The following is a 15,620-nucleotide window of genomic DNA, read 5'->3' as shown; positions in this document are numbered from 1 at the left end:
ACAATAATAACTTTTACTTTTTTTTAAAAAAATATGAGGTAGCTTAATACAATTGGTTTAGGTGCCTGATTAATAAGTAGCACCTAATAATATTACAAAAAGATACCCTTCAAAAATTCATTAAACGTGGGCAAAACGGTCTAGTAAAATCATGAATAAAAGTAATGCAATTCAATAAATTAATTTCATGTTACACCCTGTTGAGTCACTGCATGACAATGGCAAGTCAGTTTCAGCAAGTATACACTGCTGCACTGTCTCCTAGTGGACATAATTAGAACTTCAGAATATGGGCATGATTTAAAATGATTTGACAACAAATGTATTCAATCAATTCAAAACAATCAGACATCTTGTGGACCTGCAAATAGAGAAATATCACATAATATTGCATAAACTACATTTAGCATGTTTAATTTATTGGAGGAATTGGATCAGGTCAGACATTAAAACAAGAAAACACGAAAAATAAGGGAGGGTTGGGGGGGGGGGGGGGGGGTAATATGTTACCACATGAACAAGTCAGAGAGGTCAATGAAGCATGATTTAAAATCCTACAAAAATGCAATAAAAGTTTAAAAAGCTATATTTACATTTCATGAAATATGTATAAAACACAAAAACAGAGCAAACCATCATAAGAAGTAACAGCGAAGTAAAAGAACAACATATCATGACTGCAAATGTACAGCAAATGTTTATATGAAGGGCATAGGGGATTGTTTAACCTGAATGGAGAACACCCATAGTTTATCTCATAGTGCAGAATCACATTAAATGGATACCTCAATCCATACAAATGCAACAAATCAGAGCAAATTACATGAATAGAAGGATCAATGTTAAACTATATGAAATTTGTTTTCCACTCACAAATGACTCGTATACTTCAATAAATTACATTTCTAATCATTTCTGCAAATGAGAGACGCACAGATTTTACAGCTCTAAAACCAAATCTGCAAAATGAATCTACCTCACATGTTTTAAAGCTTTTTAGACATTTCTATGATCTACGGCGGCACCTCTGAAGTCACACCTTTCACATATACACTAATCCTGATTTGCTTGAACCTATGCAGAATAAACATATTTATCTAGGCAACAAATCGTCAGGGTATTTCATTCAGATCAGCACAGGCTACACCACAAAAGAGGATTTCTGTCTGAACCCCTGAAAGAGACAAAAACAAACAAACTGTGAGTATAAATTTTACAATTGACACAATTTAGGCAGTACAATTACAAAAAAGACACTGAAGAATTACATTAATAATATCATTTACACCAATGAGCAACATCTGTTGTACTTACATTAACCTCATCCACATCATCTGTCTGAGGCTGTGTATAAACAGCTTGTGGTTTCTGTTTTCTGCAAGAGATCATTTATATCATTTAGTTACATCCAGGAGTTTGGTAATGCAAAATATAGCTTTAAGATTCATGCGTCAAAGAAAAAACACAATTCTACACTTACTTTTCAGACAATTCTGTGAGGAAAAGAAAAAAACAAACAAACAAATTGTCAAGTAGTTCTGAATAAAAGTTAACCATTTAGAATTTCTAATTATAATGAGAACTTACTTGGCAGATATCCCTTTTTGCTGGCATACCAGAGACCAAAGAGCAGCAAACCTACTGCCAGCAAAGCCACGATAACCCCCGCAACAATGCCTCCAACATTCAGATCACCTTTAACAGAGAACACATTCAACTCAATCTGTTTGAGAACTAATATTTTCAAGATTTACACCAAGAACACAAATTATAAAAGATATTTACATTAGGGCTGGGCAATAAATCAAAAATCGACATTCAGAACTTATAAATCAATCTATTTTTTGCCGGACAATTTTTTCATTTGTTTTCCCTACAGTGATTGGAGTTACGTGACCCTGCTCTGTTAAGGTTGATTTATACTTCTGCTTTGAATGCACCGGAATGGTCTGGCGCACCCTTTGCAAGATTGCATACCCCCACACCTCTCAAAAAAAAAAAAAAAAAAAAATTCTAACTACACGTCACACGTTTGCACTACATTGATGATGCTTTGCACTACAGAGATGCCTTGAGATGACATTTTCCATTACGTTACAATTTTTATTTACATTAAAATATTTGTTTACAGAAGATGCAAGAAATGCACAGTTTAAAATATTATTTACAGGATACACAAGTGTTGTTTAATTTAGAAGAGATCCTGCTTATTTTCTACTTTTAATATGAAAAAGTTATTTATTTTGACTTTTTATAAGAAAAAAAGTAACTGTTTGTTTTTGGCAATGCGTGTTTTCATTTCAGTTGTTTAATGCTGATGTTCAATAAATAAATCAGATGGTAGATAGTTTGGGTTTCCTTCAATTATTTTAAAATCATGTAATGCACCATTCATTCAGAAATCTCTCACTTGTAATAGGAGCATATTCAACGTGTAAAACTTATCAGTAAACAATGAAGGCAAAAAAAATAAAAATAAAATAAAAGAATCGTTCATTAATCGTAATGGAGTTAAAATGATTTGGATTTTAGGCCAAATCACTCAGCCCTAATTCACACAATAATATTACGTTTATTATAAGCTTATACTTGTTCAAACTGAGTGGATTCCTCAGCATCTCTGTCAGTGATTTTAACAGTATTCAACAGTCCGACATTTTAATCCCCAGACTCAAGGAAATTTGCACACTTGTAATTTGTAAACAAGATTAGCAGAACTCATGTAACCCTTCTCTGAACAAGTTTAACACTGCTTTTGTACTGTTAACCATGCATTGCAATATGAAACTTGTAAAAGATTTACGGTGTTAAAAGATGTTAAAACCATTATAGCTTAGAAATAGAATCAGATCGTGTGTCTCAAAAAAAAAAAAAAAAAAAATTACAAAGTGTACATTTATAAATAATAAATAATAAATAAATACTAAATAATAGTAAGTATCATACAAAGCAGCAGTTAAAGAAAAAAGATGTCAACTTGTGATGGAAATTCATCTCACTCATTCTGTCAGGCAAGTTATATTCTTATGAGAAAGCATTCTGTGTCACCACTCTCACTAATTAGAGATTTTCTATTTTACTAAGTCCTATTTGGATGGCGATCTGTTAACGAAATAAAATCTCTAGTTATACAGAGAGTTTAGGTTTGCTCTCAGACGAAGATAATTTCAGGGTGGATGTCTGGTTGTAATTATACAAACCTAGAACTATGTGTCTCAAATGATCATTTGTGTGCTCAGTCAAATGCTAGCATTTAAGTTCAGCTCTAACCCCGATCAACCTCACTCTAGATTCACATGGGCATCTGCATCAGTGTTGGTGCAATTATCAGGGCTGTGCAAAAGATCAAAATGTCGCAAATGTGCATATCACAATACACTTATTGCAATGGTTTGCATTATTTATCATAGCATTATTTTTTTAATTTAGATGATTGTGTCATTGCATTTTTCTTTAAGACACAAGTAAAAAATGGTGTGGTAATTGTTTCTCAGCAGCCTGCAAGTGATTTTCACTATTTTCAGGGAGTAGTTGGTGACTATAGGCTTCTGAATCCAGAATGTCTGTGTGTTTCCTCTCACAAGCTGCAAAATCATCTCTGGCTAAGTTGCTTAATGTTTTTTGACCAGCACAGACATTAAGTTTCTACTGTAACTCTACTGTACTCTAAGTGTCTATTTTTAGTAAACAAGATGCTGCTTTTCTGATGCAACTTACCATGAATCCAAAAAGATTTTAGGAAAGATCTCCATTACAAACTCAGAGATGTGGAGTCAAATGACAATTAAAATCACCACACAATCTCTGTGTTGGTCAAAAAAAAAGTAGATAACCCAGCCAGAGATGAGCTTGCAGATTGTGAGAGGATAAACACAGACATTCTGGATTCAGAAGCCAAGTCACCAAATACTCCCTGTATATAGTTAAAATCACTTACATCCTCCTGAGAAACAATTTCCATCCAAATAGAACTAAAGATCCATGTTGTTGTTGTAATTATTAATATTACCATGGTAAATATGAATACTCATTTTATTTTAGCAATTTACTAATTCAACAGGTGATGTATAGAAATCTATTCTTCCAATTACATACAGGTGTACTTAAGGTAATGACCAAACATATATTTATAAAAGTTATTCCTGATAAAATAACAAGGATAACTTTACTCACGTAATGTTTGTTCTTCAAGTTGGATATCAGATTATTATTATTATTATCATCATCATCATCAAATCAAACCACTTAATCTAAACCACTCTGCTTAAAGGTGCAGTAGGTGATTGTCTTCAGAAACCTTTTTGTTGTGCTGGTTAAGGCTCTTCACATTCTGCCAAAAATGCAGAATCAGAACTCTTCTAAATCCTGAGGGAAATGACGTTATGCAGTTCAAAACCATGATCAGAAGGGTGATACCATGGCTAAAGTAATACTTTTAGAGATCTGTTTTAAAAACTATTTTATTCACGCAAAGCTCATGCAGATTTTGTTCTTTTTGATGAATGGGTTTATGCACAGAGGTGTTTTTAGCCACTGTAAACATCCAATGAAAGATTGACTATTTTCAAGTTTATGGAGTACCTTTTACAGCATTGATGATATAGTCAGTTTAATAGAGCTAAGGATTCATTTGGTTTTTCAAGTGTAAAAGGAGATGAAAACAAGCGATGTACGAGGATTAGCAAGCACAATTGAAAATGGAAAAAATATATATATATAAAAATACATTTAAAAAAATTCACTCGATGACAGGAAATTTCTGTTTTTAGCACTCCTTAACAACAAAACATAAGCAAATAGTGTTTTTTTAACGTAACCAGCTTTACTGAGATGAAGTTTGATTTATATTGGCACATTCGTTTATATATTTTAACAGTGACAGCCTGTGACACCCTCCCACTCTAACGGCTGATTTATACTTCTGTGCCAAGCGCATGCTCCGGTGCAGCCTGCACGTGGTCGCATTAGTCCTTACCGTGGCAGTCGCAACAATGTGTAGCGCAAGCTCTGTGATTGGTCAGCTTGGTAGCGCAGATGAGTGTGAGCGGGACCGAGAGCCGCACTCACCCGTTGGAGCGATTGTTTACCTACAAGTGTCGAGTCCCTTGAAGGAGGTCCAGATGGAAACTGTTGTTTTGAGTTTACCTTATCATTAAAGTTGTTGCACATCCGCCAGCTTCCACCTCAAAATGAGCGAGTATGAGCCACTTCTACATTTAGGTAGCGTTAAGAAAAAACAAAACACCAGCGAAGAAACTCGACACAGAGGAACATAAAAACCTCACTGCCAGCTAGCGTTTTGGAAGTGTTATTGCAGAGCAACACAAGCAGACACGCTGAAGTATAAATGCACAGCTACGTGCAAGGCAAGCGTCGTGGGTCTTGCAAATCACTCTACGCAGAAGTAGAAACCAGGCTTAACGCTACTATGAATATTGAGTCTGAAATAGCGTGTAGGATGACTTCAAAACATCATTAGCACTGTTTCATTGACTATGAACAACGTGGTATTTTATAGTCATCAGATGATTATATGATTTTACCATTTAGAATTAATGATCAAGTCCGAATGTGCGAATATAAAACCAACTTTACCCCAATGCCAGTTTTGGGGAAATATAATTCCTGCACCCGCTGGACAAAGTGCGTGTCTCCATAGAGTTTTCCAACTGGTGAATTACATGATCTAGTGTTATATAAGGCTGTCTATCATCATCTATTAGGTGCACCTTCATGGCTTAAGTAGGTGTGGCTTTGGACAGCAGGGGAGGGACAAAAATTTTCAAAGCTATTATGCTAATGTTAGCACTCTGGCAGATCACCTACTGCACCATTAACCATTGGTCTTTGTAGACCCATAATGTTTGTGTAAACAAATCCTCTTGCAATGCTTTTATGGCAATATTAGCAGTTCAAAAGAGTGTGAATGTACACTTCACTTTTGAAACAATAAGTTTAACAATTTATAATTTGCAACACTCTAATTCTAGTGTTAAGAGTTACAAATAGCATGCCAACTGTGACACAGCAAAAGTTACTTACGGACTTCCATCTTCACTTGATCACCACGCTGAGGGACACCTTCTCCATTACTGGCCTCACAGAAATATGAGCCAGTGTCCATCTTAGACACACTCGGGAACTCCTGATCACACAAGCAAAACAAATTACAAAAGTGATTCTATAGTAATAAACAATAAATATAGCAATATATAGTACTACATGTTTTCTCGTATTGAAAATGAACGCTCACCAGGTTTCCATTGAAAACATTCAACTTGTAAGTGAGGTTCTTAAAAGCTGGGAACTTGGTTGGGTCGTCAGGGAGGGGGGTGTTGTCTTTGTACCACTTGTAGGTGGATGGAGGAGAGCCAACTGGGTCAAAGCAAGTCAGCCGGACGTTACTGCTTGTTGTGACTGAGGAAGGAATTCTGGATACGGGCTTGGCGGGAGGAACTGAAGTGGAGAAAAAGATAACAGGTTTTGAACAACATAAATGATAAGTTCCCACATTTTGCAGCTTATATAGGGTTGTGATTTCTCATGCCATACTGTATGTAGAGTAACCTATTAGGTAGCAAGACTATGGATAACTCAATCTGATTTACCAAGAACTGTGAGTTTAATGGTATTCTCTCCATATCCACCATTTCCAGACACCTCACAGTCATAGTCTCCAGTGTCTCCTCGTGTCACTTTGCTAAATCGGAGTCCTCCAGTGTACATGGTGACACGTCCTACATATTGACCTGATGAAAAAACAAAACAGAAATGCTACATCTCACTGTTCTATTCTCATTTGACACATCAACAGACAATAGAAGGTTTTAAACTTGCGTTCATACCAGTTGGCTTGCCATCAAAGTAGACTAATGTCTGAGAGCCTTTGAGATCCTTGAACTTCCATTCTACTCTGGGTGTTGCTCCGAAGTCAGCAGTGTAGGAACATTGCAAGTCAATTCCTAAAAGAAAACAGTAGTGCTTTGTTTAACTTCCTGTGCAAATATGGAGAAGTGTCAAAAAATGATTCAGCTAAAACAGGCAGATACGATTTTGGGCCAGACGACGGTTACATTTGTAATGCTACACAATAGTGCAAAACATTTGGGTTTTTATGCTTTATCTCATGAAGCCTTGGGCAAATTATGGGAGCAACTTAAATTGAAACAGTCACTAATTAAACTCAAAGTATTGGAGTAAGAATGTAATGACAATCATTTGCAAAGACATCATTTACTCAAACAATGAACATTAAAGTGTAAAACTATTACAAAATTACAATAATCAGGTAAATAAGGTAATAAAAGGGTAAATATTAATAACCAATAAAATAAAATTAATAGTAATGATTAATAATACTATAAAATATAACACTAAATCCATGTTATGTAATTGGAACTAGAGCTGGGCCAATAAACAATATTTTATCGAATCGTGATAAAATTGTCAATACCAATAATAAGCTCTGGACTTTTTTGCTCTATATTGATCTAAGAGCCAATTACACAGCAGGAATGTGCAACAACGTGAATCTAAAATTGTGTTGATATTAGAGATGTACCAAATTTTAAGCCACCGAAAATTTATTGGTGGAAAATATGAGAAGCCATTTAATGGACCCTCTCATTTTTGTGGCTTCAGTCATTGTTGTGGTACTCTTTTAAATCTGGGGCCTGTTTCAGTAAGGAGGTTTCGGTTTCAGAACAGCTGATCTAAGTTAGGTCAATCGACTTTGAGTAGAGCAACGGTCACAGCTGCAGTCACACTGTGAAATTCTGTCGTACAGCGCTGCGAAAAGGGGCGGGATTAAACAAGATGATTAGACATTAAAAAAAGCCAGCGATTGGTTCATGTTTTAAATTTCTGTCCAGAGAGGTCCTGTTTTGATCCTCGATTGGTCTCACTCAGTCAAGTGATGCGATTTCGCAGGTCAGAGTTCACCAAGCTTGAACTTTGCACCGCAGCGACATGCGAAACTTGACGCATGACCTTGCGTTTTCGGTCTGACGCATTCGCATGCGTATGAAATGGAATTCTATGGGAGGAAAACCCCAGTGTGACCGCAGCTTTAAGCACATACACCGCAACTATAAAAAGACATTATCAATGGAGCGCAGACATTACAAGTGACCTTGGCATCTGAAAAAAAGAAATCAGCATTTCTTTCTCAAGCTGAACTTGATGTGCTCATGCTAAGTTAAAGTATTTAAATAAGTATAATAAAAAAAATAATGTAATGCGTGACGTTTATTAACTTTTCCCTTGAAAAGGTGGGGAATTGGCTGTAATTTTGAAGTTATCTCAGATGTAATTGCATTAAATGACATAAAATAGGCTACTGCATAGTTTCTACAATAAATTTGACAAAACAAAAATTCATATAACCTTAGCTTAATGTTGAGTGGAAATGTTTAATTTAAGGTTCCCACTTTTTTTTTTTATACACGTTGATCAGTTTTAATAGATATGTGCACTTGTGTGTCTGCCTTTTTTGATTGATCAAGTGATAGAGGTTGATATGACGTTTAGAATGCAAGCAGAACTAAAAAAATAGTTTTTAGAACAAATAATTCCATTAATCTAGTTACAGTACATGTCGAAAGTCTGCAAATTCAAGCTAATTGTTTATTAAAAAAAGGACAAGCCATTCTTGTGCGTGAATTTGTTCTTTGTGTGACTGAAATGTAGGCTAGGTTTCTAAAATATTGATTAAATTTATGAGCAAAACTGGTATAACGCATAAAAGATATGCGAATAAAGCATTTCTGTCCAATGAATCCAAGAGAACAATCACTTCCTGATTAACTGGCACCAAATATCAACAGTAAAAACAAAATTTACTGCGGTAGAAGAAGCTGTGTGAATCTTTTCTTTATTTAATAAATGTACTTGCGCCTCAGAAAACAATGCTGACACACAATGAACGCGTGGGGGCGTTTGAAGCCATGAGACGAAGCCATGAGGAGAACAGACGCTCTTGACATGCTTTAGACGATCTGGAGGTCATTAATAATATAATAACATTAATATTGAAACGGTGGCATTTTAGAATGACCAAAACAACATTTAAGATGTTTTACAATGTACTCAGCCTGCTGGTTAGTCCAATCGCACACATTTTTATCATCATATGATCTCTTATAACAAACCTTATTTTAATGCACATACTGGAATTTGTAAAAGGGTTTCCGTCGCAGTTTATGAGCATCTTTTCTTACAGAATAAAAGTATTTTAAACGTATTTTCAAAAGTTATGGGCATCATGATGTTTCCATCAATCGTTTTTTTATGCGCATATCCAAAATGAGCATTAAAATACTGTAGGTGGGTGGAAAGGTAACTGACTCGGAGTTAAAGTTATCTCTCTTTCAGAAACAGACTTGACTTACCCTGCTTTCTCCAGTTTGACAAACCTGCCATTTTGAAATGGAAAACCCAGAGTTTCTCTCATTTCAGGGTTAAAATACTCTGAGTTTTCAATTAACCTCCTTTCTGAAACAGGCCCCTGGAAGCATTAACAACTTATATACATCGAAACCTATCGTTATTCTTCAACATGGACAATAATTATCGAGATTGCATTTTTGCCATATCGACCAGCCCTAATTGGAACGTCGGTGGATAGTTTTTTGTTCAAGCTCTCATGTTGACTTTCCCCAACTTTTGTTACAGTACTAATTAGAAAAAAAAAATCTAAAAAAAAAAAAATAGCAAATCTGTAGAGTCTGGTATTTTCATACCAATACAGCAAGATACAAAATGATCAGGAGACAGAACATTACTAAAATTACTGAAAAGAGATCTTGTCATCAATATTCTTGTGAGACCAATGTCAATTATACATTTCAATAAAAATTATAAGTGAAAGACAAACAAATGGGTCAAGAAATACAAAATTAAACTCACCCTGATTCTCTTTCACTTTAACTGGAGAACTAACAGTAACTTGAAAAGCAGCATGTATGCCTGAAAGAGAGAGAATGATTCAGTCATTAAATACATCAGTAAAATGAATTGTTTTCAAACATCAACTTCATAAAGATCATCAGGATAAAAATGAAAAGAGTAGCTAAAATTTTATCTTAAAAACTCCTGCTTTAAATGATTACAGATGACACACAGGATCCTCAATCTAAACGATAAAAAGCATCTATATAGTCAATTGTGTAAAAAACAATTCATTAAAAATATACAATATTATAAATGTGATTTAAATATCATTTAAATATTTTTACTCATTTTAGAACTACAGAATATGATGTATTCATATATTTGCACAGTTAGTTACTTATTTTACCCTAACTTTTTCTTTAACAATTTATTTAAATCCTTCTATGGACCCCATAGTAGTGCCCTGTGTTCTGCTGTTTTCCAGTTTGAAAGAAGCTAAATTAAAGAAACCTTATGTTCATCTTATTTTGCAATGCGGAAGTAAGCTCTTTTCAGAAATTGTATTGTGACCTCTGATTCATTTGCTTTGGACAAATGAATAAAAGTAACACATGGCAGCAAATGGTCAAACAAGTGTGTATGACAATACTTTAAAATTTAAATAATATAAAAGCAAAATAACATCAAGCAGAATGAGCAGTTTTGTATGGCTATAAATGTCAATGGAAGAACATTTACAGTAACTAATTTTGCAAAATTATCTGCTTTTGTGGGGAAAATAAGGTTAATTATTCTTCTAAAGTACTATAGACAAATTATTTCTTAGTAGTTCATAGGTGAACACACACACCACATGTAAAAAGTTCTCTACAGCTTGCACAATTGTAAATGTTTCAGAATAGCATCTAATGTGTTTCAGACAATGACCATCTCAGAGTAAAAAGTTGAAGACATAGTTGTTTATATTTACAGCACACTGCCAACTGACATATTTGTAACAAACATGTCAGTATAGCTGTACAACTTTTCAAGAGAAAGATCAAGAGGAGGAACTATCATGTTTATTTAAAGGCAAGATACCAATGACAATTAACCAGTACATTAAGAATTGCTGAAAAGAAATGTATTTACTTTTTCTAAAGTGGTATGTTTAAAGATCAAAATTTTAGACTAGACTGTCATTGCATGTGAAATTACAATGAAACCATTGGTGCTTTTCTCAGCATTAAGCGCCTATAAATACAATTCAATAAAATGTCAACATAGAATATAGATAAAGAAAATAGACAAAATAAAAGCGTGTTAAAATCATAGACTGTAAAATATACCAAAAGAAAACGAAACTCTGACGTTTTCAAAAAGATTTAGGAACTTTAGGTATTTCTTCTAGGATTCAGAAACAAAACTATAAACAGCCTCAATTACAATCTCAAAATTGACAGGTGTTTGAAGCATTTTTTTTATTTCAGTTTTGCCTTAAAAGCCATCAGACTTGTTGGAAAAATCATGACAACAACAAAGACTTTTAATGTAAAGTCAGTGAGGAACCATCAAAAAGCTGAACAATTTTTCAAGTGACTAGCTTATGAGCTTATGAATAACGCGTGTAAACAAATGATACCCAAATAATGTGTATTCGCAACACATTCTCATGTTGCTGAACAGGATGTTGTTCGCGCACGCGCGCAGCTCTAACTTACCAACAATTAACCGTTGTTATCGTCACTGGCTGAGCACGATTAACGTTCAATACTACAATATAATAATTTCGCTTTATTAAACGACGACCAAACTGTTTATTTGAATACGCGTCCGGGGTTACCTTTCATCCGTTGTAAATTCCCCAGTTAGATATATCTCGGGTTTCGGATGGGGGTTGGGCGAGGTGGAAATACAGGTTCTCCAGGTGATATCGATGAGCCGTGAAAGGCCTTCTTTCCAGTGTATACAGTGATAATTAGACTGTTGTTTCTTCTCAAGCTCAGCACAAAACTTGCGATAAAATTACAAAGCAAGATAAATTTGCTATACAAGCATTGGTTTGTAACAAGTTCCCCTTACGATAACAAAATTGACTCGGTTCATTGAGTTGTTGCTTACGAATGTAAATAAAGTCATCAAATATTACAAACAGCTCAAGCGGTTACAAAGTCAGCTTAACATTTAAAAGATTGAAAAAAAACGTTATTTGAGTAGTTTGCTTAACTTAACCGATGCCTGTACTGTTTTAAAATATAAAGTTCTGACTGAAAAGCTCACGGAAGACAGCAGTCGATGACACGACGTATACTGGAAAATGAAAAGTACAAATGATTCAAACCCTGAAAACATGAACTTTTACCTGTGACGGAGAGAGAGAAGCACAAAAAGACGAAGGTCAACATATTTACTCCAAAATGATACGAAAGTTCTCCAGAAAGTCTCCTTGTTGGAAAACCAAATCACCGATTGAATGTAATGTTACTTGAACTTTGATGTAGCTGTGTATTTGCTGTGCCCTCAAGAAGCTGAGCCCAGATAAGACGGAAGGCTGAAACTATCCGCCCTTCTGAGCGATACTGTGTTTACCTGTTCCGTGTGTGATTGGTTGGTTCGTCTGCACCATGACACCCCGGTGTATGACGTCATGAAAGTAAACTCAGGTGCAAGGAAGAGAAATTACACAAAAAAATTCAATTTTAATGTCGAATAACACCCTTATAGAGAATTTTGTATACTTACTTTGTAAGTAACCAACATGATATGATCTAGAAGAAACAGGGAGGGTGTGGAGAAGCATAAGTTACAGATAGTAACTATCAAAAAGGATTAGTTTGTAATTGTTTATATATATTATTAACATCAGGTCCAACATTCATACATTTTAAACATCTCATTATAAAATGACATTATTACAGTAGCCTATGTGAAAAACAGTTGATCTTGTTCCTACACCAGTGTTTATCTGAGAGAATGTAGGTAGACCTCATAAGGGCACACAAGAAAACACAGCTGAGAATATAAAATGAGATTAACAATTCAAATGAAACTAGAAATAACCAGAAGGTCATCAACTTGAGTTTCTATCAAAATCAGTTGATAAATCATCACATTTGCTCTGAATGAATGAAATCACTCAAGTGTGAAAATGAAAGTGCCTGGTATTTTTAACATTGCGCTGTTGTGCTTTTATTTTCACCTGTAGAATTACTAAATGTTTGGTGCAGCAGAAAACAACCGAGGCACCACCTGACCAAAGCATATTAACTACATTATGTAAATATGGTGTGGCATTTCCTGTAGGGTTGGACAGAGACAGTATCAAAATTAAAAAGAAAATATTATCATGAGTTTGATCTTCAGAGTTTTTTTCTGTCTACTTCTTAACCCTAAATACAGAAAATAAATGTCATTTTAAAAAGAGAAGTTTTCTGTATTTGCGTACATATTTTCATAATTTTATTATTATTATAACCTTTATTTTACCAGCAAAAACACATTGAGGATAAAGATTTATTTTATAAGTGTCCTGGTCAAGATTAGGCAGTATACAGTTCACATGGGTTTAACAAACAAACAAACAAACAAACAAACAAACAAACAAACAAACAAACAAACAAACACAACAAATAACAGGTAACATCATTCATCCATCAAAACACACATACAATGACAGTTAAAAACTATTCAGAACATCTACAGGCCATTGAAACTCCAAATCATTTAAAATATCTTTAAAAGCATGTAGTGAAACCAACTCTTTAAACGGCAACTTTGTTTGGAGGTTATTCCATGCAAAAGGTGCTGCTTACTTAAAAGCCCTTTTCCTATTTTAGTATGCACCGCTGGTACAGACAATAAATAAACTTCCCGAGACCGAAGGCTATAGCTAGAGACAGGTTTTTTTTATAACTATAAGTTTGGAGATTTGAGGGGTGCAAACCCAGAATAGATTTATAAACAAAGATATGCCAATGCTTGAGCCTATGAGTGGACAAAGCAGATCAAGATTAATTTCAGATATTTTGTAAACACACCACACAAATTAAAATCAACACAGATCTTTTTATTAATCACTACCACAAAGTATGAAGACACACTTTACAACAAAAAAGTTCTACTAATCACACTAAACAACCCAGATGTGTTTTTAAAAATAGAAAATCTTAAATTATTACAACAATATTGCTTCACATTTTATTGCTTGTCTTTGTCTTTTTTTCACTTTTCTTGAACAAGATATAGGCTGAAAACAGAATATCATTCATTTACTGCCACTGCATATTTTTTTCTGACCTAAAATATGCAACAAGTCTCAATTTATACTTCCCACACAACTTAGTGTTAGTTAGATGGCACCAAAAAGAATAACAGGTTCTCTTTTTTGTCTTTAAGAATAATAGTTTCTAACGCCCTTATTTCCCCTTTTCCTACATCATGTTGAATGGCAATATTGAAATTCAAATGTATTGTTGACATGTAAATAGGTGGTCATGTATACACGTTTGATTTTTCTGATGAATTTTTAGGAGATGTATTGTAGCTTCTATAGGTCACGTTTTTGGGCTTGAGGGGGAAGTTTTTATTTCTGATGTTTATATATTCGGTTGAACTCTTATTTTGAAAAGACTACACTTAGTATTTAACATTGATTTTTATTTTTTGTCCTACTGTAGCAGAATTCTGTATAATTATAAGTCATTTTTGGCTCTTAAGCTTTAAATACATTAACAGATTGAGGAACAATGCTAAGTCCTTGCTAGTTTGTTAAAATGCTAAAGAGCCAGGTCTGTTTTTATTCATTTTTAGGTCTGTGTGGTTTCACCCAATCAAAATTTATCCACTAGTATTTATGTACATAATCTAGGACTAAACAGTTAGTCATAAACACAGCAGGAAAGAAAATGAACAGAGTCAGAGATTGCAAGTTTAGTTGCTTAATTCTACATAAACTAACTTTGAGGTACTTCTACATTGCATGGATCAATATTTTTTACCTAGCGTTGCTCATTTGTCACTTAATCGATATTGTGGGTTGATTTATTTTAGATATTTTTACTTCGTGTTGAACACAAAGAAAGATATTTTGAAGAATGTTGGAAACTGCTAACCACTGAGGTATTTTTGCTATATGAATCACAGTTAATACCAGTTTCCAACATTTATATATTATTTTGTGTTCATCCAATAAATCAGTCATAGTGGTTAGGAACTACTTGAGGGTGTGTAAATAGTGGGTAAATTTAGGTGAACTATCAACTGTACTTGATAGATTTCACAATATTAATATCACATAAGGCTTCTGATTATGTAAATAAAGCAAAATGTGTGGATTTAGCAGCAAAACATGACATTTTTCAAACCTTCATAAACAGATATGAAGGCCATAGCAGCAAATTCTCTAGTGAATCTGCAGTCCTTCACTGTGAGTCCAGCATATCCAATGCTTTCTTAAAGTGAAACAAAAATTTGGTCATCCTTTACTGTCCCTCAAGTGGTTCCAAACCTGTTAGAGTTTCTTTCTTCTCTCCAACAGAAAGGAAGATATTTTAAAGAATGCTGTAAACCAGTGGTCATTGACTTCCATAGAAGGAAAATAAATACTATAGAAGTCAGTGGCTACCGGTTTTCAACATTCTGCAAAATTCTACACATTAATACTACACATCTTATACATGTTATATAAAATGTTTTTAAACAACTATGCTTAATCATCATTGGATTGTAAAAGCAATGTAATCTACTACTAA

At 34.2% G+C, this 15,620-nt stretch overlaps 1 protein-coding gene across 1 annotated transcript; it reads right to left on the bottom strand.

Annotated features, from left to right (window-relative positions):
* Window positions 1-388: 388 nt before the first annotated feature.
* f11r.1 (F11 receptor, tandem duplicate 1) lies at window positions 389-12,427 on the bottom strand. Its single transcript, XM_056457908.1, has 10 exons — window positions 12,233-12,427; window positions 9,907-9,966; window positions 6,846-6,962; window positions 6,609-6,749; window positions 6,254-6,456; window positions 6,043-6,145; window positions 1,588-1,695; window positions 1,481-1,493; window positions 1,315-1,375; window positions 389-1,174 (listed from the first exon to the last, which is right to left on the bottom strand). The coding sequence occupies exons 1-10, from the start codon at window positions 12,273-12,275 to the stop codon at window positions 1,142-1,144; spliced, it is 882 nt and encodes a 293-aa protein (XP_056313883.1). The 5' UTR covers window positions 12,276-12,427; the 3' UTR covers window positions 389-1,141.
* Between the last annotated feature and the right edge of the window lie 3,193 nt (window positions 12,428-15,620).

Source organism: Danio aesculapii, chromosome 5, assembly GCF_903798145.1.
Source record: "Danio aesculapii chromosome 5, fDanAes4.1, whole genome shotgun sequence".
In the NCBI taxonomy this organism is placed as follows: domain Eukaryota; kingdom Metazoa; phylum Chordata; class Actinopteri; order Cypriniformes; family Danionidae; genus Danio; species Danio aesculapii.
This window is presented reverse-complemented; position numbering and strand designations above follow the sequence as displayed.

Bases quoted from the DNA above. Each gene is read 5' to 3' on its own strand.
- f11r.1 (XM_056457908.1), bottom strand. From the start codon at position 12,275: ATGTTGACCTTCGTCTTTTTGTGCTTCTCTCTCTCCGTCACAG. The intron at 6,457-6,608 runs GTAAATCAGATT...TCTCCACTTCAG, and splicing joins CATTAAACTCACAGTTCTTG to TTCCTCCCGCCAAGCCCGTA. The intron at 1,696-6,042 runs GTAAGTAACTTT...TCTCTGTTAAAG, and splicing joins TCAAGTGAAGATGGAAGTCC to GTGATCTGAATGTTGGAGGC.